Below are 26634 nucleotides of genomic sequence, written 5' to 3'. Positions count from 1 at the left end.
AATGGCCGTGTTTGGAAATTCCGTGTCCCGCTCGTTATCGCGGCAGTCATTAAGGCGCCCTGGATTAGATGGCGCTGCGGCAGTCCATCGCGCGCGATTACGGAAATTGCGCGGAAGGCGGTGGCCACGCGCGCTTACTATGCATGGCGGCGAACCGCGAACGACATCGTAAATCGCCGGCGTAATTGGCGGCTGCAGAGATGCCCTCGGTGCACGGTCGGGTGTCTAGTGACAGAGTCGCAGCCAACGCGCGTCACATACGGCCGCTGTTCCAGGAGCAGGCTGCGGTAGGGTTCCGCGAAGGTGCCGGGCGTGCATCTTACTGGTAAACAGCGCCACAGGGCGATGTGGCAATGTCCCTCAACTGTTATCTCACTTCTTATGAGTTCAGGAATTTAATAGTTATTTTCACTGATGAGTCTAACCAGCGAACATTCCCAAGCGTCAATAAAAGATCTTGATGAAGCTTGGCGAGTGTGTGGAGGGGGCAAAATAGGGCAATACGTACGTTTTTGTTTGAGGGCAGTTTGACTTTGAAAGGGTCAAACACATCCCGAAGGTAATTTGGCATTTTAGGATTAGAGGGAATATCTTCGAATCGATGATATGAGTGTTTTTCATATAAAAGTTGATATGTAATTAATGTTTTGGAAAACTGTATTATCTACTTTTGTAATAATTTGAAATTTTGCAAAATAACCCACTACCATTAAATAAATTTATTAAATGAAAACTTTTATAACAACATAAAGATGCTTTCAAGCCACATACATCCCTGTGCAAGAAAACTGGTTTATTAAATGAACATTTTAGGAAAATAAACTGTACGCAATGTGCTTTCGGAGTATTTTCAACAAACATAATTAAAGTATTTTATATTTGTTTTATGTTTTAAACCCTTATCTGGCTTTTTATATTCATGTTTTTTTTTCCAGTTTACCATTTGACATTCGCTTATTTTGTTAGTTGAAAATAATACGTAACTCATTATTGTGATATAAAATAATTATAATAATGATAATCCGTAAGGAAATGCTTTATCTACATCTATATCTAGATAGATATTCTGCAAACCACTGTATTCTGTAACACTACTAGTCATTTCCTTTCCTGTTCCACTCGCAAAGAGAGCGAAGGAAAAACCAGTATCTATACGCCTCCGTATGAGCCCTAATTTCTCGTAACTAATCTTCGTGGTCCTTACGCTCAATGTGTGTTGGCGGCAGTAGAATTGTTTGACAGTCAGCTTCAAATGCCAGTTCTCCAAATTTTCTCAATAGTGTTTCTCCAAAAGAACATCTCCTTCCCTCTAGGGATTCCCATTTGAGTTCCCGGAGCATATCTGTTGCTCGAACCTACCGTCACCAAATCTAAAAGTTCTCATCTGAATTGCTTCAATGTCTTCCTCCAGTCCGACCTGGTAAGGATCCCAAACACACGAGCAGTACTCAAGAATAGGTCGCACCAGGGTCCTATATGCGGTTTCTTTTACAGATGAATCACTCTTTCCGACAATTCTCCCAATAAACTGAAATTACCTATTGGCCTTCCCTACCGCAGTTCTCACTCGCTCGTTCCATTTCATATCGCTTTGCAGTGTTACGCCCAGACATTTAAACGACTTGAATGTGTCAGGCATGACACTAGTAATACCGTATCCAAACGTAACCGATTAGATCTTCCTACTCATCCGCATCAAATTACATTTTTCCACATTTAGAGCTAGCTGCCATTCATCACACCAAGTGGAAATTTCGTCTAAGTCGTATCTCCCTATAGTCACTCAACTTCGCACCTTACCGTACACCACGGCATCATCGGCAAACAACCACAGATTGCCGCCCACCCTATCCGCCAAATCATTTATGTATATAAAGAAGAACAGCGGTCCTATCACACTTCGCTGGGGCGCTCCTGACGATACACTTGTCGCTGATGAACACTCGCCGTCGAGAACAACACACTGGGTTCTCACTCGAGCCGCTCACATATCTGTGAGCTTGAAGCTCGTTAACAGCCTGCAATGGGACACCGTTCAAATGCTTCCCGAAAATCTAGAAATATGGATTCTGCCTGTTGCCCTTCATCCACTGCTGGCAGTATATCACGTGGGAAAAGAGCAAGCTGAGTTTCGCACGAGCGATGCTTTGTAAAACTATGCTGATTTGTGGAGGTAAGCTTCTCAGTCCCGAGAAAGTTTATTATATTCGAAGTGAGAATATGTTCAAGGATTCTGCAGCAAACCGAAGTTATGGATATTGGTCTGTAATTTTGCGGGTCATTTCTTTTACTCTTCTTATACACTTATGCGTAAAACATAACACTTCTTTACACCACGCACATAAAATGACCGAACATTGTTCAGGTAATATACAGGGCGAATCAAAATTTTAGAATGACATAAAAATTTATTGTTACAAATTACAGAATCGGTAGATGTCATTTTGTAGCAAACAACTTCAAGTTTGATTCACGTAGTGCGAAAGTACCCCGCTTTCACACCAGGCGCGCCATCATAGAGTACAGTTAAAATGGCTACTTTCACTGGTGCGGAGGGATCTTACTGTGTGTTTTGTGTATATGGATATTCTTGAAAGGTTTTCAACTCCGCAGATGGGTGAAAATGAGCGAGATAGTATGGGTAACTACCAGCAAGACGGCGCACCACCTCAGTTCTTCACAGAAGTTCAAGGTTTCCTCGTTAATCGCTTCCTAGGTCAGTGAGTTGGCCGTGAAGGGACAATTTCATGACCACCTCGCTCCCCAGTCTTGACTTCACTGCATTGCTTTCTCTTGGGTGTGTATGTTCTTCCGCCGACCACTGTGACCGAGCGGTTCTAGGCGCTTCAGTCTGGAACCGCGCGACCGCTACGGTCGCAGGTTCGAATCCTGCCTCGGACATGGGTGTGTGTGATGTCCTTAGGTTAGTTAGGTTTAAGTAGTTCTAGGGGACTGATGACCTCAGATGTTAAGTCCCATAGTGTTCAGAGCCATTTGTATGTTCTTCCCCTATGAAACAATTTAGCTGACCCATAAAATCGAATCTACGCTTCCGTTCCACAAGTTACGCTTCGTTTGCAGCAACGACTGTGGGAAGAAATTGATTGCCAGTGGGATGTTTGCCACATCACAGATGGTAGTCATATCGGACTAAAATGACACTTGACATTTTTATGTAGAACTTTAAAGAAAGTTTAGTTTAGGGTTTGAAGTCTCGACGACATCGAGGTCATTAGAGACGGAGCAGAAGCTTGGATTTATTCAGGGATAGGGAAGGAAATCGACTGTCCCCTTTCAAAGAGACCTTCCCGATAATTGCCTGGAGGAATTTTAGGTAAATCATGGGAAACCTAGATCAGGATGACTGGACACCGGTTTCAACGTGAAACATGAGGTTGTTACCAAATGACGCATCTACGAATTCTGTAAGTTATCTCAATAAATTTCTATATCATTCCAAGTTCTTTTTGACTCACCCTATACACGAAGGAGAAGCCGATATAAAACAAAGTTCAGCAGGATTTCTGTCAGAGATATTTTAGTACATTGGTAAACTTGGCGTGGACAGTTGATTATGTAGTAGTGACTGCAGATTGATTGTATTGTTTCCCAAGAGGGTATTGATATCATAATCATTCAAAAAACTAGATCTGAAAGTCTTGTCACAAAGTTCCTTCTCGCACTGCAGATGTGCCTGTGCTGTCAAGCCTGTTGAAATCATCAAATGAACAAGTTCCTTGCTTTCACCTACGATGCTCTAAATGGTCTTTCAAACTGACAACAACAAGATTCTATCAATAATACGGATGATTCTCCTTCACTAGGAAAGAAACACTCTCACAACCCGTCTGAACAGGTCATGGAAGGCCCAATGGTACCGACCGACCGCCGTGTCATCATTAGCCGAAAGACATCTTTGGATACGGATGTAGAGAGGTATGTGGGCAGTATTCTGTTCTCCCGGCCGTTGTCAGTTTTCGTGGCCAGAGACGCTACTTCTCAGTCAAGTAGCTCCTCAGTTGGCCTTACAAAGGCTGAGTGCACCCTGCTTGCTAACAGTGGTCAGCAGATCCAGACCGTTATCCATTCAAGTGCTAGCCATGCCCAGCTGTGCTTAACTTCAGTGATCTGACGGTGTTACCACTGTGGCAAGGCCGTTGGCACTGGGAAAGAAGATATCTTTCAAAAATCTTTTGACCTTGTGAGACGTTTGTTTACCAGATTTCGATTGCTGTCACAGGACGTTTGGGACTTCAAAAAGAGATTCTCGATTTCTCGGTCCAAATTCACCATTAATATTTTTTAAAACTCTGAAAAGGCGGCTCGACAGCATGAAAAAAAATGTTTTGAGTGTTGTATCCGAGGATCCCAAAGGGTTTAGGTACGTTGAAAATACTCCAACAGCACATTGGGAACAACTTATTTTCCAAAATCGGCGTTTCAGAAACCAGCTTTATTATACAGGGACGTTGCAGCTCGAAAGCTTCTTGAGTTTATGTTGTAGTAAAAGTCTTCATTTTTCAGAGTTAATTAATTTTGGTGGGATATTTTGCAAAATTTTAACTTTTATATGAGAAACATTTTTAGTAAGTCATCGTTTCAAAGATATTCCCTGTAAACATAATATGCGAAGTTACCTAAAAGTGAAACTGGGCACAAACAAAAAAATACATATTGCTCTATTTTGCGTCCTCTATACGCCCGCCAAGTTTCATTAAGATCATTTGTGACGTTTTGGAATGTTCCCTTGTAAGCAGAAGCATACTGTCAACTGCTCAATTATTTTAGGATTAGCCAACCATATGGACAATTTTGATGTTCATCTATACAGAATTCTAAAGGCACTGGAGAAGATTGGATACAACTGACAGAATAGCTTTCTCATATTCCATGAGTGCTCTACGGGTTATTCAAGAAATGTATCCATTAGACAAAAGATCCAAAACATGCAAGATGCACTTCACATTCTACAATGTCGAGGAAAATAAGTATCGTTCCACAGGCTACCGAGTCATGTTGGAATCCTGGGAAACGGCCAGTTGGCACAGCAGCAGGGACGCAGGCAAGGTAACTAGTTTACTACCCTGTGCTACCCCTTTGAGTTATACAGGATTAGCATAAAGGCTTCCTCCGCTTAAAAAAATAAAATTTAAGGCATTAAGCTACTTGGAGCTATTCAGTTGTGGCAAATTGCAGCTTAACTCAGGAAGACTTTATTGATAGACGTATACACGTACTCTGGCAACATCTAATTTGTTTTCTCTCTCTTATCACAGGTAACGTAGTTTTGATGTCAGAGTAGGATGTTCGCAGTAGAAAGTGCAATGTGTTTTGAGGTTTCATGAAACACGATCACCTGTTAAAGTTAAGTGATAGTTCTAAAGTGCCAGTAGTCGAGATCTGCCAGATGGAAGAGGATTAGAGCATAGCCGGCCGCGGTGGCTGAGCGGTTCTAGACTCTGCAGTCCGGAACCACGCGACTGCTACGGTCGCAGGTTCGAACTCTGCCTCGGGCAGGGATCTGTATGATGTCCTTAGGTTGGTTAGGTTTAAGTAGTTCTGAGTTCTAGGGGACTGATGACCTCAGATGTTAAGTACCATAGTGCTCAGAGCCATCTGAAACCGCGCGACTTCTATGGTCGCAGGTTCGAATCCTGCCTCGGGCATGGATGTGTGTGATGTTCTTAGGTTAGTTAGGTTTAAGTGGTTCTAAGTTCTGGGGGACTGATGACCTCAGATGTTAAGTCCCACAGTGCTCAGAGCCATTTGAACCAAGCCAGAGCCATTTTAACCATTAGATCATAGTATGAAACGTCTAAAGGGATTGCCATTGTTACTGATATGTCAAGAAGCAGTAGACCTGGACTGAGTGATGCCACTGTAGATACCATGAGCGTAGCATGACAATGCAGTCTAAGAAAATAGACATGTCAAGTTTCCAAAAAACAGGTGTGGTATTATGTAGTAATTCCATCCCATGGGCACCAAAGAGTTGGCAACGGAATTACAAGTGTCCGTCAGATACTGATAGTGGTCGCGTGGGATCTTTTGGACCCAATGATGTGTGCTCACTGAGCCACACCTCCAGTGGCTCTATACCACGAGCTCCCCCTGGCGCCATAATGCAGGATGGCCAGCAGCAGCCACACAGCACACTGCACTTGGAGCCTCTTCGCTACATGACACTATGCAGACGCTGCTTATGTGTGGCTCTGACGCCATCGTTTGAACTTTGATTCAGAGAGACTCATCCTTGTTGCTACTGTATGAGCTGGAATTATTCCTTGCTGTATTTCCGATGAGTCTTTGTATGCCTGGAGAAATACAAGTTTCGTAAATCTTCCGTTTACTCTGTTAACTTGTTCGCTAATCATTACTGTTTCTGTCCACTTTTCCCACATTGACAGTTACTGCGCCACTCCGTAGATCACCTCTTCTTACCACTGTGTACAAAGTCCTACACAGCAACAGCAGGCATGCCTCAGAACAACTGTGGTGAAGATTTTACACAGACGACTGGATTCCACGCATGCGAGGTGCAACTCCTGCAGTATCTGCAGCCAAATGTTAGGCTCAGACTTGATGCGTCTGCTAGGAACATGCTGGAACGAATCGATGCAGACAATCAGTACCTTAAAAAGTTTGTTTTTCCAATGAAGCGACTTTTCACATCTCCGGGAAAGTAAACAGGCGTACGATCCGGATCTGGGAGTCGGAGAACTCATAATGTCATAAAACAGATACAGGACAGCCCAAAAATGAATGTTTGGCGTGGCTTAATGCACAGCACAATTACTGGACCATTCTCTTTCACTGAGCCTTCCATTGCGGCAACAATGTACCTGCACTTGTTGGATCTATGTACTGCGCCTCAGTTAAAGGAAATTCAACCACGGGTTGTGTTTCAACAAGCGCCATACCAGTTGTTATTTGTTCACCAGATCTTTGATGAACTTTTACGGACAGGTCGATTGGTAGCGGTGGTCCAACATAATGGCCAACACGTTAACCGGAGATAACATTTCTTGGGTTTTATTTGTGAGGTTTACATTAAGGATGAAGCGTTCAGTTTTCACCAGCTGTGCAAACTCTTACGGAACCAATAAAAGATGCTGTTGAGGCCGTGATGGAAGAGATGTTGGGAAAGACGTGGAGAGAAATAGGGTTTCCCCTAGACGTTCTTCGGACAAGAAACGGAGTACATGTGGGAATTAACCTGTAAAGAAACTTTACTACTTAAGCTACCATTTACAAGGAACCGCATTTTTGTGTCTAGAAAAGCTCTTTATCTATAAATTTTTGTAATCAGGTACAAATTTTATGCTCACCACTTATTACCTCGTTGAGCAAGAAAGCTCACGGAACGAGAAATAATTTACGGACTAGAAGATGCCAGAGTTTGATGAAAACGTAGACTGTCACGTTCCACAGTAGTCTCTAGTCTCTAAGACCGGATAAGGCAAGTCAGATTTTTGCTTCTCGGAAAGGAACGTAGTCCAAGAGATGTGAGACTGTCCTTCTGCACGCCACAAGCAGAACTTGGGAGACACCATACCGGGTTTCGTCGTTCTTAGTTGTAGTAGTAGATCGTAAACTCATAAATTATACAGGATATCCTGTAGTAGTAGCTCGTGAACTCATAAATTATGCAGGATGTCCCAGGAGGAATGGTCAATATTCAGAGATTCGACAGAAGCGATCTTTCAAAGCTAAATAAGTGCTTTAAACTTGGGATGTGAAGTGCACATCGTACGAGCTATGAATATTTGTTCAACTTTACTACTGTCTTCCTTTAAGCAGGAATTTTGAGCCGCATAGTACGTAATACGCCCTGGGTAGTGTGTCGTCCCCTCGACACTGACAAAATAGTGAATGTGTTTGCCGACAGTACGCCAACGCTTTACGTCAGGCGTGGCAGGCCAACTGTTTCTGCGTTCTAGCGAAGCAATTGCTGCAAGCCAGGTTAGATCGTGCAAAATGGCTATAAAGTGTGCTAAAAAGCTACAAGCACACGTCAGTGCCGAGGAAGGTGAATTGCTAATGGACGAGCAAACTCGTGACGAGTAAATGTGGACTACGCTTTGAACCTCTCTTCGTCGTCGATCAAGTGGTTGTTAATCAATATGTTCAACACATCCTCGTTCCCTCGACTCAAAAACATATTGCTGGCTGTTTCTAGCGCTTCGTACAAGTCTGGAGCAAATATTCCTCTTCTTCATCGTTCAGTAAACGTTTAGCTGTCAGAAAACGCAGGAGATAGTTTTTGCTTCAACCATGTAATCCGTCAGTTCTGTACAGTACGCTAAAGTGTAAGTCATGGAATAGTAATATGTGTAGATATAGATGGCAGCAGTATCGCGTAGCCGAGGTATAAAAGGGCAGTGCATTGGCGGAACTGTCATTTGTACTGAGGTGATTCAAGTGAAAAAGCTTGCGGCGTGATTATGGCCGCACGGCGGGAATTAATGGACTTTGAAAGAGGCATGGTAGCTGGAGATGATGCAAGGGACATTCCATTTGTAAATCGATTTAACAAATGGAATATCCTGAGAGCCATAGTGTCGAAAGTGTGTCGAGAACACCAAATTTCAGGTGGTACGTGTCACAATGGCCAACATAGTGGTCGACGCTGACCCCACGAAGCCACGGACCCAAACAGTCACCAAGAAACTGTCAAGCTGGTTGTGTCTCCATAATGGTGTCGGCTGTGTTTACGTGGAATGGATTGGCTTCCCTGGTCCAACTGAACCGATAATACTGCCTGGAAATGGTTATCTCTGGCTACTTGGAGACCATTTGCATCCATTCATAAACTTCACATTCCCAAACGACGATGGATGACAATGCGCCATGTGACCGGTCCACGATTGATCGCGACTGGTCTGAAGAACATTATGGGCAACTCAAGAAAATGATTTGGACACCTTGACTAACGACGGAAGAAGAAAGCGCGACTGATGTCCTCTCTCGCTTATCTGTCGTGGTGCCGAGATGAAGGTGCTACACCGAAGTTCTTGAATTGTAAGCGCCTATTCACCATCGCGCAAGCACATAATATCTACGACAGAATAGAACGATCTTTTCTTCGTGAGCGAATTCATAGAACACGGAGACTCTTGGCAAGAACTTCTGGACATTTTCTATCAACTATGTAGCAGAATGCATCGAGAGGCCTGGGACAAGTTCGACAGCATCACTCACAGGAGCATGCAGAACGAACTCGAGCGCCGCACAGAGCGACAGAAGAAAAAGTCTGAATGATGCCGGAAGCATACTGACAAGGCGATTCCCGACATGTCACGCACAGTGGTTAACCTCACTGAACGACTATTGACCGAAGAGGAAGTGTCTCTTCTTCAAAAAGGAGGGCATTTCGCTATCATTCCGAGAACTGTACCTATGGAGGACATTATTGCTAACACCGAAGCGGCCATTCGGACCCTTCCTTGTGAAAGGGCAGAGAAAATACGCACTGGAACAGCCAGGAAGCTCCACCGAGAAAAACAACCGGCTTGCAACCTGAAGAAAGAAGAGGTTTTGTTTTGGTCATCAGTCTACTGACTGGTTTGACGCGGCCCGCCACGAATTCTTTTCCTGTGCTAACCTCTTCATCTCAGAGTAGCACTTGCAACCTACGTCCTCAATTATTTGCTTGACGTATTCCAATCTCTGTCTTCCTCAACAGTTTTTGCCCTCTACAGCTCCCTCTAGTACCATGGAAGTCATTCCCTGATGTATTAGCAGATGTCCTATCATCCTGTCCCTTCTCCTTATCAGTGTTTTCCACATATTCCTTTCCTCTCCGATTCTGCGTAGAACCTCCTCATTCCTTACCTTATCAGTCCACCTAACTTTCAAAATTCGTCTATAGCACCACATCTCAAATGCTTCGATTCTCTTCCGTTCCGGTTTTCCCACAGTCCATGTTTCACTACCATACAATGCTGTACTCCAGACGTACATCCTCAGAAATTTCTTCCTCAAATTAAGGCCGGTATTTGATATTAGTAGACTTCTCTTGGCCAGAAATGCCTTCTTTGCCATAGCGAATCTGCTTTTGATGTCCTCCTTGCTCCGTCCGTCATTGGTTATTTTACTGCCTAGGTAGCAGAATTCCTTAACTTCATTGACTTCGTGACCATCAATCCTGATGTTAAGTTTCTCGCTGTTCTCATTTCTACTACTTCTCATTACCTTCGTCTTTCTCCGATTTACTCTCAAACCATACTGTGTACTCATTAGACTGTTCATTCCGTTCAGCAGATCTTTTAGTTCTTCTTCACTTTCACTCAGGATAGCAATGTCATCAGCGAATCGTATCATTGATATCCTTTCACCTTGTATTTTAATTCCACTCCTGAACGTTTCTTTTATTTCCATCATTGCTTCCTCGATGTACAGATTGAAGAGTAGGGGCGAAAGGCTACAGCCTTGTCTTACACACTTCTTAATACGAGAACTTCGTTATTGATCGTCCACTCTTATTATTCCCTCTTGGTTGTTGTACATATTGTATATGACCCGTCTCTCCCTATAGCTTACCCCTACTTTTTTCAGAATCTCGAACAGCTTACACCATTTTATATGGTCGAACGCTTTTTCCAGGTCGACAAATCCTATGAAAGTGTCTTGATTTTTCTTCAGCCTTGCTTCCATTATTAGCCGTAACGTCAGAATTGCCTCTCTCGTCCCTTTACTTTTCTAAAGCCAAACTGATCTTCACCTAGCGCATTCTCAATTTTCTTTTCCATTCTTCTGTATATTATTCTTGTAAGCAGCTTCCGCAGTGGTTAGCACACTGGACTCGCATTCGGGAGGATGACGGTTCAATCCCGTCTCCAGCCATTCTCATTTAGGTTTTCCGTGATTTCCCTAAATCGCTCCAGGCAAATGCCGGGATGGTTCCTTTGAAAGGGCACGGCCGATTTCCTTCCCAATCCTTCCCTAACCCGAGCTTGCGCTCCGTCTCTAATGACCTCGTTGTCGACGGGACGTTAAACACTAACCACCACCACCACTAAGCAGCTTCGATGCATGAGCTGTTAAGCTGATTGTGCGATAATTCTCGCACTTGTCAGCTCTTGCCGTCATCGGAATTGTGTGGATGATGCTTTTCCGAAAGTCAGATGGTTTGTCGCCAGACTCATGTATTCTACACACCAACGTGAATAGTCGTTTTGTTGCCACTTCCCCCAATGATTTTAGAAATTCTGATGGAATGTTATTTATCCCTTCTGCCTTATTTGACCGTAAGTCCTCCAAAGCTCTTTTAAATTCCGATTCTAATACTGGATTCCCTATCTCTTCTAAATCGACTCCTGTTTCTTCTTCTATCACATCAGACAAATCTTCACCCTCATAGAGGCTGTCAATGTATTCTTTCCACCTATTTGCTCTCTCCTCTGCATTTAACAGTGGAATTCGCGTTGCACTCTTAATGTAACCATCGTTACTTTCAATGTCACCAAAGATTGTTTTGACTTTCCTGTATGCTGAGTCTGTCCTTCCGACAATCATATCATTTTCGATGTCTTCACATTTTTCCTGCAGCCATTTCGTCTTAGCTTCTCTGCACTTCCTATTTATTTCATTCCTCAGCGACTTGTATTTCTGTATTCCTGATTTTCCCGGAACATGTTTGTACTTCCTCCTTTTATCAATCAACTGAAGTATTTCTTTGTTACCCATGGTTTCTTCGCAGCTACATTCTTTGTACCTATGTTTTCCTTCCCAACTTCTGTGACGGCCATTCCTCTTCAACTGTACTGCCTACTGCGCTATTCCTTATTGCTGTATCTATAGCGTTAGAGAACTTCAAACGTATCTCGTCATTCCTTAGTACTTCCGTATCCCAGTTCTTTGCGTATTGATTCTTCCTGACTAATGTCTTGAACTTCAGCCTACTCTTCATCACTACTATATTGCGATCTGAGTCTATATCTGCTCCTGGGTACGCCTTACAGTCCAGTATCTGATTTCGGAATCTCTGTCTGACCATGATGTAATCTAATTGAAATCTTCCCGTATCTCCCGGCCTTTTCCAAGTATACCTCCGCCTCTTGTGATTCTTGAACAGGGTATTCGCTATTACTAGCTGAAACTTGTTGCAGAACTCAATTAGTCTTTCTCCTCTTTCATTCCTTGTCCCAAGCCCATATTCTTCTGTAACCTTTTCTTCTATTCCTTCCCCTACAACTGCATTCCAGTCGCCCATGACTATTAGATTTTCGTCCCCCTTTACATACTGCATTACCCTTTCAATATCCTCATACACTTTCTCTATGTGTTCATCTTCAGCTTGCGACGTCGGCATGTATACCTGAACTATCGTTGTCGGTGTTGGTCTGCTGTCGATTCTGATTAGAGCAACCCGGTCACTGAACTGTTCACAGTAACACACCCTCTGCCCTACCTTCCTATTCATAACGAATCCTACACCTGTTATACCATTTTCTGCTGCTGTTGATATTACCCGATACTCATCTGACCAGAAATCCTTGTCTTCCCTCCACTTCACTTCACTGACCCCTACTATATCTAGATTGAGCCTTTGCATTTCCCTTTTCAGATTTTCTAGTTTCCCTACCACGTTCAAGCTTCTGACATTCCACGCCCCGACTCGTAGAACATTATCCTTTCGTAGATTATTCAATCTTTTTCTCATGGTGAACTCCCCCTTGGCAGTCCCCTCCCGGAGATCCGAATGGGGGACTATTCCGGAATCTTTTGCCAATGGAGAGATCATCATGACACTTCTTCAATTACAGGCCACATGTCCTGTGGATACACGTTACGTGCCTTTAATGCAGTGGTTTCCATTGCCTTCTGCTGATTCTTCCGCCTTTAGGGGCAATTTCCCACCCCTAGGACAAGAGAGTGCCCTGAACCTCTATCCGCTCCTCCGCCCTCTTTGACAAGGCCGTTGGCAGAATGAGGCTCACTTCTTATGCCGGCAGTCTTCGGCCGCCAATGCTGATTATTTATCAAAATTTAGGCAGTGGCGGGGATCGAACCCGGGACCGTAGACGTTTTGATTATGAATCAAAGACGCTTCCCCTAGACCACGGGTACAATCTAAAGAAGAGGTACAAGCTATTAAGAATCTTAACGCCGCCAAGAGTATATTGGTACTGTCTGCCGATTAGGGGAATGCGATCGTCGTAATGAAGACCGAAGATTATGAGCAAAAGATCTGAGACCTGTTAGATCCGACGACGTACCGAAAACTAAGCGCAGATCCGACACAGGATATCACACGGAACGAATCGGTTAATCAAGGCGTCTTCTCTGCCGGCGGACATACAGAGAAACCTGCGCAACACGGAGCCCTCCCACCTCGGCTGTATGGATTACCTGAGATCCATAAGATCAAAGTTCCACTAAGACCGATTTTTAGCGCTTCTGGCTCACCGACGTATAAACTGGCAAAACACTTGGCCACTCTGCTCCAGCCGCACGTGGGAAAGGCCGACACATACAGAAAGGACAAAGGATGTGTCATTGACAAGATGAAGAAATTAAAATTTGCACCAAACAACATCGTGATCAGCTTTGATGTTGTTTGTTTGTTTACGAAAGTGCCACTCAGTGCCGCTCTAGATCACATCGGTTAGATTTTCCCGCACATCACAAAGCTACATTTTTTCTAAACCATAGCCAATTTTTCTCCTCTATATGTTATTCAAAGGACGTCATAATTTATAGATTACTCATTAGATAATTATATTGATGTCTACAATGCCATGTCCTATTCAAAATACACTGAAGAGCCAAAGAAACTGCTACACCTGCCTAATATTGTGTAGGGCCTCCGCGAGCACGCAGAAGTGCCAGAACACGACATGGTATGGACTCGACTAATATCTGAAGGAGCGCTGGAGGGAACTGACACCATAAATCCCGCAGGGCTGTCCATAAACCCGTAAGGGTACGAAGGGGTAGAGATCTCTTCTGTATAGCACGTTACAAGGCATACCGGATATGCTCAATAATGTTCATGTCTGGGCAATTCGGTGGCCAGCGGAAGTGTTTAAACTCACAGGTGTGTTCCTGGAGCTAATCTGTAGCAATTTTTGAAGTTTTGGGTGTCGCATTGTCCTGCTGGAACTGTCGAAGTCCGTCGGAATACACAATGGACACGAATGGATGCAGGTGATCAGACAGGATGCTTATGTACGTGTCACCTGTCAGAGTTGTATCGTTGACGTTGGTAACGTTGAACGATTCTCTTCAGTCGTCGTTGGTCCCGTTGTCGCAGGTTCCTTTTCCGGGGCCGGCCGGTGTGGCCGTGCGGTTCTAGGCGGTTCAGTTTCGAATCCTGCCTCGGGCATGGATGTGTGTGATGTCCTTAGGTTAGTTAGGTTTAATTAGTTCTAAGTTCTAGGCGACTGATGACCTCAGAAGTTAAGTCGCATAGTGCTCAGAGCCATTTGAACCGTTTTGAACCTTTTCCGGCCGCAACGACGTCGGAGGTTTTTTGTTTTACCGGATTCCTGATATTCACGGTACAGTCCTGAAATAATCGTACGAGAAATTCCCCAGTTCATCGCTACCACGGATTTGCTGTGTCCCATCGCCCGTGCGCCCATTATAACACCATGCTCAAACTCAATTAAATCCTGTAAGCTGCCAGTGTAGCAGCAGTAACTGATCTAACAACTGCGCCAGGCACTTGTCTTATACAGGCGTTGCCGACAGCAGCGCCGTATTCTGTCTACATATCCCTGTATTTGAATAAGCATGCCTATATCATTTTCTTTGGAGCTTCAGTGTAAATGATTGCAATAAAAGGCAAGTCGAATACCGAACTGGACTACTGAATGCAAACGAAGTTTGTTTTTCGCTCCAGAAATTCCTGTCCTCCAAATTCTTCAACCGGAAAACCAAGCTGAAACTGTACAACACAATCATTAGGTTAGTGTTGCTATATGGAGTCGAAGCGTGGAGCATGACCGAAAAACAAGAGCACAAACTCTCGGTAAAGTATACAGAAAAATCTCTGTGACAATATTTGATCAAGCAACGCAAAGATGGGTTTGGAGATACAACTAAGAACTAGTGAAGCTAGCCGACCAACCCACGATTGTTAACGACGCCAAAGCGATACGTTTGGAATGGGCAGGCCATGGTATCAGAATGGACCATGGCAGAATAAAGCGTTAGATATATGAGAAGAAGATGGAAGGCTCAAGATCCACTGGAATACCGAGAAGAAGATCTCGAGACGAGCTGACCTAAGATTGCAAAGTGCTGGGTATCACTGAATGAGAGTAAGCGGCACATACCAGGAAGAACTGGAGTCAGATAGTAAGAGCAGTGTGGGATTGCCACGAACCAAAGAAGCCAACGGAGTGAGTGAGCGACTCTACTGTTCCAATTTTCTTTTTGTACACATAAACCGAAGGCAAAAACATCGTGACTATCTGCTTGAAAGCTTTGTTGGTCCACTTTTCGAAGGCAACACAGCGGAGATTCTGCGTGACAGGCATTCAAAAACACTTAGCGCCATTTGTAGGTTTTCGGAGATATGTCACACCACTTATCTGCGCATAGATCGCTCATGTTCTGTGAATTACGGGCGTTTAGTTTGTGGCCGTGGAGCTGGAGCAGGCGAAGTGTTCAGGTCGGGCAAATTTGGTGGCCTCAAACCACTGTAGTGCAATTTTAACATAGTGATGGCGGCTTGCGGAGTATCTATGTACATGTAAATGTAGATGTAGAAAGGTGCCATAGCCACCAGATGAGACAGCAAACATGAATGGATGCTGGTGGTCCGCAACAGTGTTCTGTGGTCCACAGTTCTCATGGTGCCTTCGATTAATACCATAGGTCCCACGGAAGCCCAGGCATTAGCCCCTACAGCGTAATAGCCTCTCCCCCCACCCAACGGCCTGCATTCGAGCGCTGTGTGATTTTTTAATCAATCGTTTTTCTAGATCACAGAGTATCCAGGCATGAGTATAGAACAGGTGTAACAAGAAACTTGATGCGTTCGACAAGGCGACACGTGTACACTGATCGAAGGTTCACTCTCGTAGGGTCAACTTGTGTTTGTCTCCTGTGGAGCTTCATTTCAACAGTGTGCTCTGCAACACTTGTTCCTGCTCCAATACTGTCGTCAGATATGCCACAGATCTCAGCCTAACCAGCTTTAGAGAGCGACCAAGCCTCAGGTTTCCATGCTCTGTGGACGGCCAACAGTCAAGTTACCTACTCCTGCTTTCACCGTTCTTCATTCGCTTTCCATAGATGCTCACAACAACTGACACCAACTGCCGACCGACTTAGCCGTTTGCGAAATGCTCAGTCATAGGCACTGGTCCGTAACAATTAGCCCTTTGACTGAGTCGCTTATGTCAGTTGATTTTTATATTTGCAGTCTGTACCGTGGCAGGAACGATTCACCATTCGTTTCTGTTCCGTTTATACATACACACATCAAAAAAAGTTTTGCATCACCTCGGTTCCGAGAGTTCCGGAACCTGTACAGAAAATCGGACTAGAGATCAACAGAAACATCATTTCCACCCTTTTTACTGCTCATAAAAACAACACATTGCATATTGTACCACTATACAGCGAGACCTTCAGAGGTGGTGATCCAGGTTGCTGTACACACCGGTACCTCTAACACCCAGTAGCATATTCTCTTGCATTGATGCGTGCCTGTATTCGTCGTGGCATACTTTCCCCATTTTTTCAAGGCACTGATGGTCCACACTTTCCCACTCCTCAACGGCGATGCGGCGTAGATTATTCGTAGTGGTTGGTGGGTCACGTCGTCCATAAACAGCCCTTTTCAATCTATTCCAGGCATATTCGATAGGGTCCACGGATGGTGAACATGCTGGACACTCTAGTCGAGCGATGTCGTTATCCTGAAGCAAGTCATTCACAAGATGCGCACGATGGAGGCGCGAATTGTCGTCCATGAAGACGAATGCCTCGCCAATATGCTGCCGATATGTTTGCACTATTAGTCGGAGAATGACATTCACGTATGATACAACCGTTAACGCATCTTCCATGACCACCAGCGGCGTACGTCGGCACTACATAATGCCACCCCAAAACACCAGGGAATATCCACCTTGCTGCACTCGCTGGACAGTGTGTCTAAGTCGTTCAGCCTGACCGGGTTGCCTCCAACCATGTCTCCGACGACTGTCTGGTTGAAGGCATATGCGTCACTCATCGGTGAAGAGAACGTGATGCCATTCCCGAGCGGTCCATTCGGCATATTGTTGGATCCATCTGTACCGTGCTGCATGGCGTCGTGGTTGCAAGGACGGACCTTGCCATGGACGTCGGGAGTGAAACTGCGCATCATGCAGCCTATTGCACACAGTTTGAGTCGTAACATGGCGTCCCGTGGCTGCACGAAAAGCATTATTCAACATGGTGGCGTTGCTGTCAGGGTTCCTCCGAGCCATAATCCTTATGTAGCGGTCATCCACTGCAATAGTAGCCCTTGGGCGGCCTGAGCGAGGCATGTCATCAACAGTTCCTGCATCCCTGTATCTCCTCCATGTCCGAACAACATCGCCTTGTTTTACACCGAGACGCCTGGACACTTTCCTTGTTGAGAGCCCTTTCTGGCACGAAGTACAATACGGATGCGATCGAACCGCGGTATTGACCGTCGAGGAATGGTTGAACTACAGACAACACGAGCCGTGTACCTCCTTCCTGGTGGAATGACTGGAAGTGATCGGCTGTCGGACCCCCTCCGTCTAATAGGCGCTGCTCATACATGGATGTTTATATCTTTTGGCGGGTTTAGTGACATCTCTGAACAGTCAAACGGACTGTGTCTGTGATACAATATCCACAGTCAACGTCTATCTTCGTGAGTTCTCGGAACCGAAGGGATGCAAACCTTTTTTTGATGTGTGTGTTTTCCTTACCATGTCAAGTGTACACAACGCCACCAGGCAGCATTCTATCTCGCGGTGGACACGAGTGAAGATGTTTTCGCTTATCATTGTATACACTGAGGTGCCAAAAGTCATGGGATAGCGATACGTACATATAGAGATGGCGGTAGTATCGCGCACACAACTAATGAAAGAGTAGGGCACTGGAAGAGCTGTCGTGATTCATGTGATAGTTTCAAGCGTGATTATGCCAGGACGATGTGAATTAACGAACTTTGAACTTGGAGTGGTAGTTGGAGCTAGGCATATTGGGACATTCCATTTCGGAAATCGTTAGGGAATTCAATATTCCGAGATCCCAGTGTCAATAATGTGCCGGGTTATCAAATTCCAGGTTTTACCTCCAACAACACAGAACGCTATAGCAAAGGGCCTTCACTTAACGACCGAGAGCAGCGGCTTTTGCAAAGAGATATCAGCCCTAATAGATACACAATACCGCGTCATTGTGGGACGTAAGACGAACGTATTCTTAGAACAGCGCAACAAAATTTGGCGTTAATGAGCTATGGTACCAGACGACCGACGCGAGTGCTTTTGCTAACAGCATGTCATCGCCTGCAGCGCCTCCCCCGGGGCTCGTGACCATATCGGTAGGACCCTAGATGGCCTGATCAGATGAGCCCCGATTTCAGTTGGTAAGAGCTGATGGTATGGTTCGAGCGTGGTGCAGACGCCGCCAAGCACTGTGAAAGCTGGTGACGACTCCATAATGGTGTGGGCTGTGTGTTCGTCGAGTGGACTGCATCCTCTGCTCCAACTGAACCGATCATTGACGGGAAATGGTTATGTTCAGATGTATGGAGACCGTTTGCAGCCATTCATAAACGTCATGTTCCCAAACAACTACGCGGTATTCATGGGTGACAATGCACCATGTTACTGGGCTACAATTGTTCGTGACTGGTTTGAAGGCCGGAGTGGCCGTGCGGTTCTAGGCGCTACAGTCTGGAGCCGAGCGACCGCTACGGTCGCAGGTTCGAATCCTGCCTCGGGCATGGGTGTGTGTGATGTCCTTAGGTTAGCTAGGTTTAATTAGTTCTAAGTTCTAGGCGACTGATGACCTCAGAAGTTAAGTCGCATAGTGCTCAGAGCCATTTGAACTAGTCTGAAAAATGTTCTGGACAATTCGATCAAAAGATCTGGGGACGCAACGAACGTTTATGGAACACAATCAAGAGGTCAGCAACACTCTCGCAATTGTTGACGGCTACAGAGGCAGCATTTCTAAAAGTGACTTAAAATGACATGTTGAGTCCATGCCACGTTCAGTTGTTGCACTGCACCAGGCAAAGGCAGGTCCGACACGCTGCTAGGAGGTATCCGATTCTGAGCCACCATCTGAGGTCTTAGGAAAAACTATATAGAATGAACATAAACATCTGGCGATAATGGGCTACGGCAGCAGACGACCGAGAGGAATGTCATTGCTAACAGCACGACATAGCCTGCAACGTCTCTGCTGGGCTCGTGACATGTCAGTTGGACCTAGACGACCGGAAAAACTTGGCGTGATCAGCACCCTTGGACTGCTCTTGTCGCTCGGACTTGAAGGCGACGGTGCTGGTACCGCGCCTGCATAATACGGAACTGACCACAAGATGTCGAGAGAGGAGCACCCGCAAGTATAAAAGGATGCGGGAAGTATTGTTGACGATGTCTGGTTTGTGGGGCGCTCAACTTCAAAAATGGTTCAAATGGCTCTGAGCACTATGGGACTTAACATCTATGGTCATCAGTCCCCTAGAACTTAGAACTACTTAAACCTAACTAACCTAAGGACATCACACACATCCATGCCCGAGGCAGGATTCGAACCTGCGACCGTAGCAGTCGCGCGGCTCCGGACTGAGCGCCTAGAACCGCTACACCACCGCGGCCGGCGGCGCTCAACTGCGCGGTCATCAGCGCCCGTACAAAGATCCAATTTTTACACAGTCTAATCTAGCCACTGTCACGAATGATGATGATGAAATGATGAGGACAACACAAACACCAAGTCACTGGGCAGGGAAAATCCCCAACCTGGGACCCTGAGATCCAGTGGCAGCAACGCTAGCCACTAGACCACGAGCTGCGGACGGGGGAAGTATTGTGCTATCGATAAACATGTAGTAACAGCAGAATGGGTTTGTCAAGAAAGCTCAGTGACTTCGAACGTGGACTAGTAACTGGATGCCGCCTAAGTAATAGAACCATTACGATGTATATATGTAGGCTTGTGGGGAAAAATGAAAATTTGTATCAAAGGGAGGGTTTGAACCAGGATCTCCCGCTCAGTATGCAGATGTGCTAACCACTACACCGCCCTGGCACAGTGGCTTTGCACTACGACACGGACTACCCTAGCATGCCTCCCTCTCAGCTGAAATTCCCATTCACGCCTCAGCCTACTTGGTATTCCCCCTGAACTCGAACGGCATTGAAGCAGCTATGCGTGTGTTTCGGGCATGTCTACAATGTTGTTCGAGTTTAGGAGGGATAACAAGCGGGCAATGGGAATTTGGATTGAGGAGTGAGGTCTGCTAGGGTAGTCCGTGCAAATCCACTGTTCCAGGGTGTAATGATAAGGCATCTGCTTGTGAGCAGGAGATCCGGCTTCAAATCTCGGCTTTGGTACAAAATTTCATTAGTCGATACAGTCTACGTATATACACTACTGGCCATTAAAACTGCAACATGAAGAAGAAATGAAGATGATAAACGGGTATTAATTGGACAAATATATTATACTAGAACTGACATGTGATTACATTTTCACGCAGTTTGGGTGCATAGATCCTAAGAAATCAGTACCCAGAACAACAACCTCTGGCCATAATAAATGCCTTGATACGCCTGGGCATTGAGTCAAACAGAGCTTGGATGGCGTGTACAGTTACAGCTGCCCATGCAGCTTCAACACGATACCACAGTGACTGGCGTATTGTGACAAGCCAGTTGCTTGGCCACCATTGACCAGACGTTTTCAATTGGTGAGAGGAGAATGTGCTGGCCAGGGCAGCAGTCGAACATTTTCTGCATTCAGAAAGGCCCGTACAGGACCTGCAACATGTGGTCGTGCATTATCCTGCTGAAATGTAGGGTTCCGCAGGGATCGAATGAAGGGTAGAGCCACGGGTCGTAACACCTGAAATGTAACGTCCACTGTTCAAAGTGCCGTCAAACCGAACTAGATGTGACCGAGACGTGTAACCAATGACACCCCATACCATCACGCCGGATGATACGCTAGTATGGCGATGACGGATACACGCTTCCAATGTGCGTTCACCTCGATGTCGCCAAACACGGATGCGACCATCATGATGTTGTAAACAGAACATGGATTCATCCGAAAAATGATGATTTGCCATTCGTGCACCTAGGTTCGTCGTTGAGTACACCATCGCAGGCGCTCCTGTCTGTGATACAGCGTCAAGGGTAACCGCAGCCATGGTCTCCGAGCTGATAGTCCATGCTGTTGCAAACGTCGTGGAACCGTGAGTGCAGATGGTTGCTGTCTTGCAAACGTCCCATCTGTTGACTCAGGGATCGAGACGTGGCTGCACGATTCGTTACAGCCATGCGGATAAGATGCCTGTCATCTCGACTGCTAGTGATACGAGGCCGTTGGGATCCAGCACGGCGTTCCGTATTACCCTCCTGAAACCACCGATTCCATATTCTGTTAACAGTCATTGGATCTCGACCAACGTGAGCAGCAATGTCGCGATACGATGAACAGCAATCGCGATAGGCTACAATTCGACCTTTATCAAAGTCGGAAACGTGATGGTACGCATTTCTCCTCCTTGCACGAGGCATCACAAAAACTTTTCACCAGGCAACGCCGGTCAACTGCTGTTTGCGTATGAGAAATCGGTTGGAAACTTTCCTCGTGTCAGCACGTTGTAGGTGTCGCCACTGGCGCCAACCTTGTGTGAATGCTCTGAAAAGCTAATCATTTGCATATCACAGCACCTTCTTCCTGTCGGTTAAATTTCGCGTTTGTAGCACGTCATCTTCGTGGTGTAGCAATTTTAATGGCCAGTAGTGTATATATCATAGATATTTGCAACTTGAAAAGGTTTTTGAAACAAATAGTTTCATTAGGTCCATTACGGAAATTCCAACCCTTCGAAAGTTGCCCAAGTGAACTGTTTGTTATGTGATTGTGAAAGTGGATACGCGAAGGAACAACCACAGATAAGGCAAGGCGAGGCATAATGTATGTAAAGATGGACATGGAGTGTCGAGCATTAGACAGTGGACTACTGGAAGCAAGTGATTTGGAGTTATGACAATCCGATGGAAGGCTTTGGATCAGTGTGGTGCCAGCATTGAAGCATGGTGGAGGTGGTCTTATAGTTTGGGGCTGTTTTTCGTGATTAGTGAATGGTCTTCTTAAAGCCTTAAGAAAACGCTAAATGCGGATGCATATGTACACAGCAACTACAGAGGAATAGTATTGAGAAGATGAATGATTGTATAAGCGTGACAGTGCACCCTGTGATAAAGGAGCATCTTTGAGGCAATGGTTGGTGGACAAAAGCATCCCTGAAACGGAGTGGTCTGCCCAGAGTCACAACCTGCACCCAGTGCAACATCTTCGGGACGAGTTAGAACGTCGACTTAGCTCCAGATCTCATTTTAGTTTCTAGTAATCTCTAAAATAGAGTGCAGGAACGCCAAACTAAGAAACAGTCTCGTTTCACGGAATGAGCACACCACATGCAACAAGACATACTGCTGTTCAGAACGGTGCGGTGGGCGAGGCAGAAGACGTCGCAATCTGTTGCAACAGCAACCTGTTACTCCAGCGGCCGCAAAACAGTGGCCAGCGTAGCTCTAAACATTGGACGATACGCAGCTAATTCTAAGAGATTTCACAAACACGTGCAGAGGTGTCTACACTCTCTGGAGTAGAAACACTTATTGAAACTGCTAGTGCCTGTTCCCCTACGGCGAATATTTGCTGTTCCCCTACGGCGGTGCTTCCGCAACTGGTTTCCAAGACAATATGTCGTTATGTATGGGTAAGGCAGGAGTTGTACGTCATGTGCTAACACGAAAAGTACTCTGTTTTCCGTTTGGAAGCCCAGATATGGGGTTTCCTGACGGAAGCAGTGTAGAGAGTGATCGTCAACTACCGGCAGTCCGAGCGTGGCAATTTAAGAACAATATCGATCACAATAGCTCAAAAATGGCTCTGAGCACTATGGGACTTAACTTCTGAGGTCATCAGTCCCCTAGAACTTAGAACTACTTAAACATAACTAACTTAAGGACATCACACACATCCATGCCCGAGGCAGGATTCGAACCTGCGACCGCAGCGGTAGCGCGGCTCCAGACTGTAGCGCCTAGAAGCGCTCGGCCACTCCGGCCGGCGGGCACAATAGCTGTGACATTGCACCGCATGACAAAAGTGTAAAACGCTGACCTGTTATTTTAAGGTAAAGTCGTTAGACCGAAAATTGTTGGACAAGGCATCCTCAACAAACAAACAAAATGAACCACATAATGTTACAGAAAGAGCACGAGCGAGCGAGAGAGAGAGAGAGAGAGAGAGAGAGAGAGAGAGAGAAGGGGGTGGGGGGGGGGACGCAATTTATCTTAGGCAAACTACAGATATCTTACAGGTTGATGCCTGTAATCCTATAATTAAAATACTCGTAGCAGTTAAAACACTTCATAGTGGAAGATAAATTGATATCAGAAAAAGTTCTACATATATAAAAAAGCACTCTGTCATTGTTCTTATGCACATCAAAATCACTTACAAATAATGTGTAGGTGAGACATACGAAATCCTCTCTGGTGAGCCATGCACCGTTTACCGAAGAGAAACGAAGGGTATACAGAAATATACAAATATGCACGATGAAAGTAATATCACCGTAATGGGCAACGGAACTCAATAATCATTGATACAATCTGCGAACAAAAAGGCGGAAAAGAGCGATTCCCTGTCGAAAGACGTAACAAACAAAAACGTAAAAACTTGAGCGTCGGTCCTTTAATGAATATGCTAAAGTTTTCCTAATTAGCAAACTTTATTTTCCTATTCTGGGCTAATTAGTCTCGCTTATTTTTACCTGTTCTCCTGTTTCTTCGGCCACGAACATAATAGCGAGAGACCACCTTTTACATAACATTTCCATGCCATTTCCTACACGAAAACAACGCGCTGTCGTGAAACCAGTAATTTAGAAAGCAAATTTGCTAAAATATCCGCAGTTTTATGCTTAATTTACAAACAACAAATTTCTCCAGTGACTCTCTCTTACCGCGAATCATTACAATTTTAACATTGAAGAGTCTGTTAACATAAATCTATATTGCCAACTTTCAAAGTAAGTGTTTCCGAATGAGTCATCCTCTGAAGTTCCTAAAAGCCACCAGTCAATCAGTTTACAGACTGTTTTTGTTGACAATTTTCCTCGTCATAGCAGTTGGCAGACGATAGGCTTTTCAACGTGTCCCTCGAAAGCAGTTTGTCGCGTTGTCAGTGAAGCAGTCCTTTTAAATGACATTCAGGAACAAGCCGAAGGCTTTAAACAAACCGCTGCTGAATAGAGCACAAAAATGAATGGTTAATAATAATAAGCATCATCATCATAATCCCACACGGCATCCATTGCTGGACGCTGCAGGAACAGAGATTTATTTATTGACTGCGTACGTATACCAGTTCTTTCCCAGATACTGATAGTTTATTGTTTTGTACGTAACTGTGGCTATGTACCAGACTACCGAGCGGGACGGCGCAGTAAGGAAAAGCAGGAGATTGAAAACTACATGTGAATAACCAGATTTAGGTTTTTTGTAATTGGCTTAAGAAATAAGGATAGTTCCTCTGAATGGAAACGGCCAGTTTCCTTCCCCGAGACTTTTCCTATCCTAGCGTACTCTCCGTTTCTAATGACTTCGTCGTCTACGGGTCGTTAAACATCGGCCATACTTCGTTTTCTTTCTTTCCATGTTCCTTACTGTCCTGTCGATTGCAAATGTAAAAAATAAGTTGCCGAGAGAAAAAATATCAACAAACATATTAATAAAACACTGCTCTTCTGCTCATTGATTAATGTAAATAGTAAGTTTGAGCGTATGTTGCTAGTGTTTGAATCGTCTTAGCGAGTGGGTAATATGTAGAACCCGATGTTGCAAATATAATCGTCGAAATGTTAGGGGGAGAAACGGAAGGGGGAAAAAGATGTAGAATCACAAAAAGGGTAAACAGAATTATCGTGAAATATGTTCTCAAATCTTTTTAGTAGCTGTTTCCCCACAGCTTGCACATACCTTCACCCAAAATAGGAATTTACCACAACCAGCTTTTTGTAAATCTTGGTTGTTGCTACATAACAGTTTTGACTGTAACTGGTCAGCATCAGCACAAGAAGTTTTTCAATTACGTTGCCTGCAGATATATGCAACGTGTTCCATCGCACAACACATAAAGTCAAAAAATGCGAACTGAACAACAGAATTCAATACATGGACTGTATGCCTAGAATTCACGCAGCGTTTAACTTTAGTGTACTGAGTTCTGCTGGCCAATTCGTGTTTCTGGCGTTATATAGACTGAGATGCGATGTCATGTATTTACTCACGTGGATAATGAGATTGAAAAGCTTCTTACGCCTGATTAAGTTGTGAAGCAATAAGAACTGGTAGCAATAATAAAAGGGCTTCACAGCAGCTGAAGCCGGTACTATTCTGTGGTAAATATACTCGCGCATTTATTTTGTCGTAGTTGCATTAATTGGGGGCGTTGGTTTACCTGAGCGAGGAGAAGCGCATGTTGCCGACAGGTCAGCGGGGTGTGGCTGGTGGTGTGGTGACCAGGTCCTCAGCAGGAGCACGTGCCACTCTCAGCGTGTGTGGCGCGGAACGTCCACTGTGTGTCGTGTCGGACGCAGAGGGGCGGTCCCCAGCGCCAACAGAAAGCGACGGCCGGTCCGGATTAGGTACTTCTGACCGGGAGAAAAGGAAAAGAAAAAAAAAGAGCTATGGGAGGCGAGGACAAAAGAAGGATAGCTGGCCTTCCGCACCAAATCTCGAAGGCAGAAGGAAGGATCCGGGGAAGAAAGGGCAATAAATCTCGTCAAGCTAGGCCAAAACCTCCTGCGAGGGGTTGCGGAGGGACGGGGTGTCCGGTAGCGCGGTAAGTCCTGAAGGCGACGTGGGACGTACGCTGTCCTCCGGAGCGGAGTCTACCAAGCAGCGAGAAACGACTGTGCGAGCTTGCGGTGTTGACGGCGCGGAGAACGCGACGCGACTGCCGGGAAGACGCGCGCGCGGCGACAGAAGACGCGCAGACGCCCGCCGCGCCGCCCTCGGCCGGAGGGGCAACTACAGGCACCCCGGTGGCGCGACTCCGCTGGACATATCGCGAGCTTCGGATGCAGGGAAGATCGTCGGGCCAAACCTGAGGCCACCGTATTCCATTCATTCCTCTGGACTGCGTAAGCACGGCGGTGCAGTGGTTAAGACACGGGACTCGAGTTTGGTAGAATATGGGGGTGAGTTTCATTTGCGGCCACGATTCAGGTCACTGCTACTTAATTCCTTTTACTGGGTAGAAGGTCCGCTTGCTATGCGAACAACTGTGTTTCACATAAGCCGAAACATGTTTCAGCATCTTTGTGCCATCTTCAGTGGGATTGTTCATTCAAAACAATAAAATGTGAATGCATTTTCACTAATTCTA

The 26634-nt window shown here is 45.3% G+C and overlaps 1 protein-coding gene across 1 annotated transcript in view; it reads right to left on the bottom strand.

Annotated features, from left to right (window-relative positions):
* The window catches only part of LOC126458310 (uncharacterized), a 474706-nt gene extending 448516 nt beyond the window's left edge, over positions 1-26190 (bottom strand). The window contains exon 1 of the mRNA XM_050095253.1: positions 25705-26190. Within this exon, the coding sequence (XP_049951210.1) occupies positions 25705-25724 (20 nt within the window). The 5' untranslated portion in view covers positions 25725-26190. The remainder of the gene's footprint in view (positions 1-25704) is intronic.
* Between the last annotated feature and the right edge of the window lie 444 nt (positions 26191-26634).

The sequence above is a fragment of the Schistocerca serialis genome, chromosome 2 (assembly GCF_023864345.2).
Source record: "Schistocerca serialis cubense isolate TAMUIC-IGC-003099 chromosome 2, iqSchSeri2.2, whole genome shotgun sequence".
In the NCBI taxonomy this organism is placed as follows: domain Eukaryota; kingdom Metazoa; phylum Arthropoda; class Insecta; order Orthoptera; family Acrididae; genus Schistocerca; species Schistocerca serialis.
This window is presented reverse-complemented; position numbering and strand designations above follow the sequence as displayed.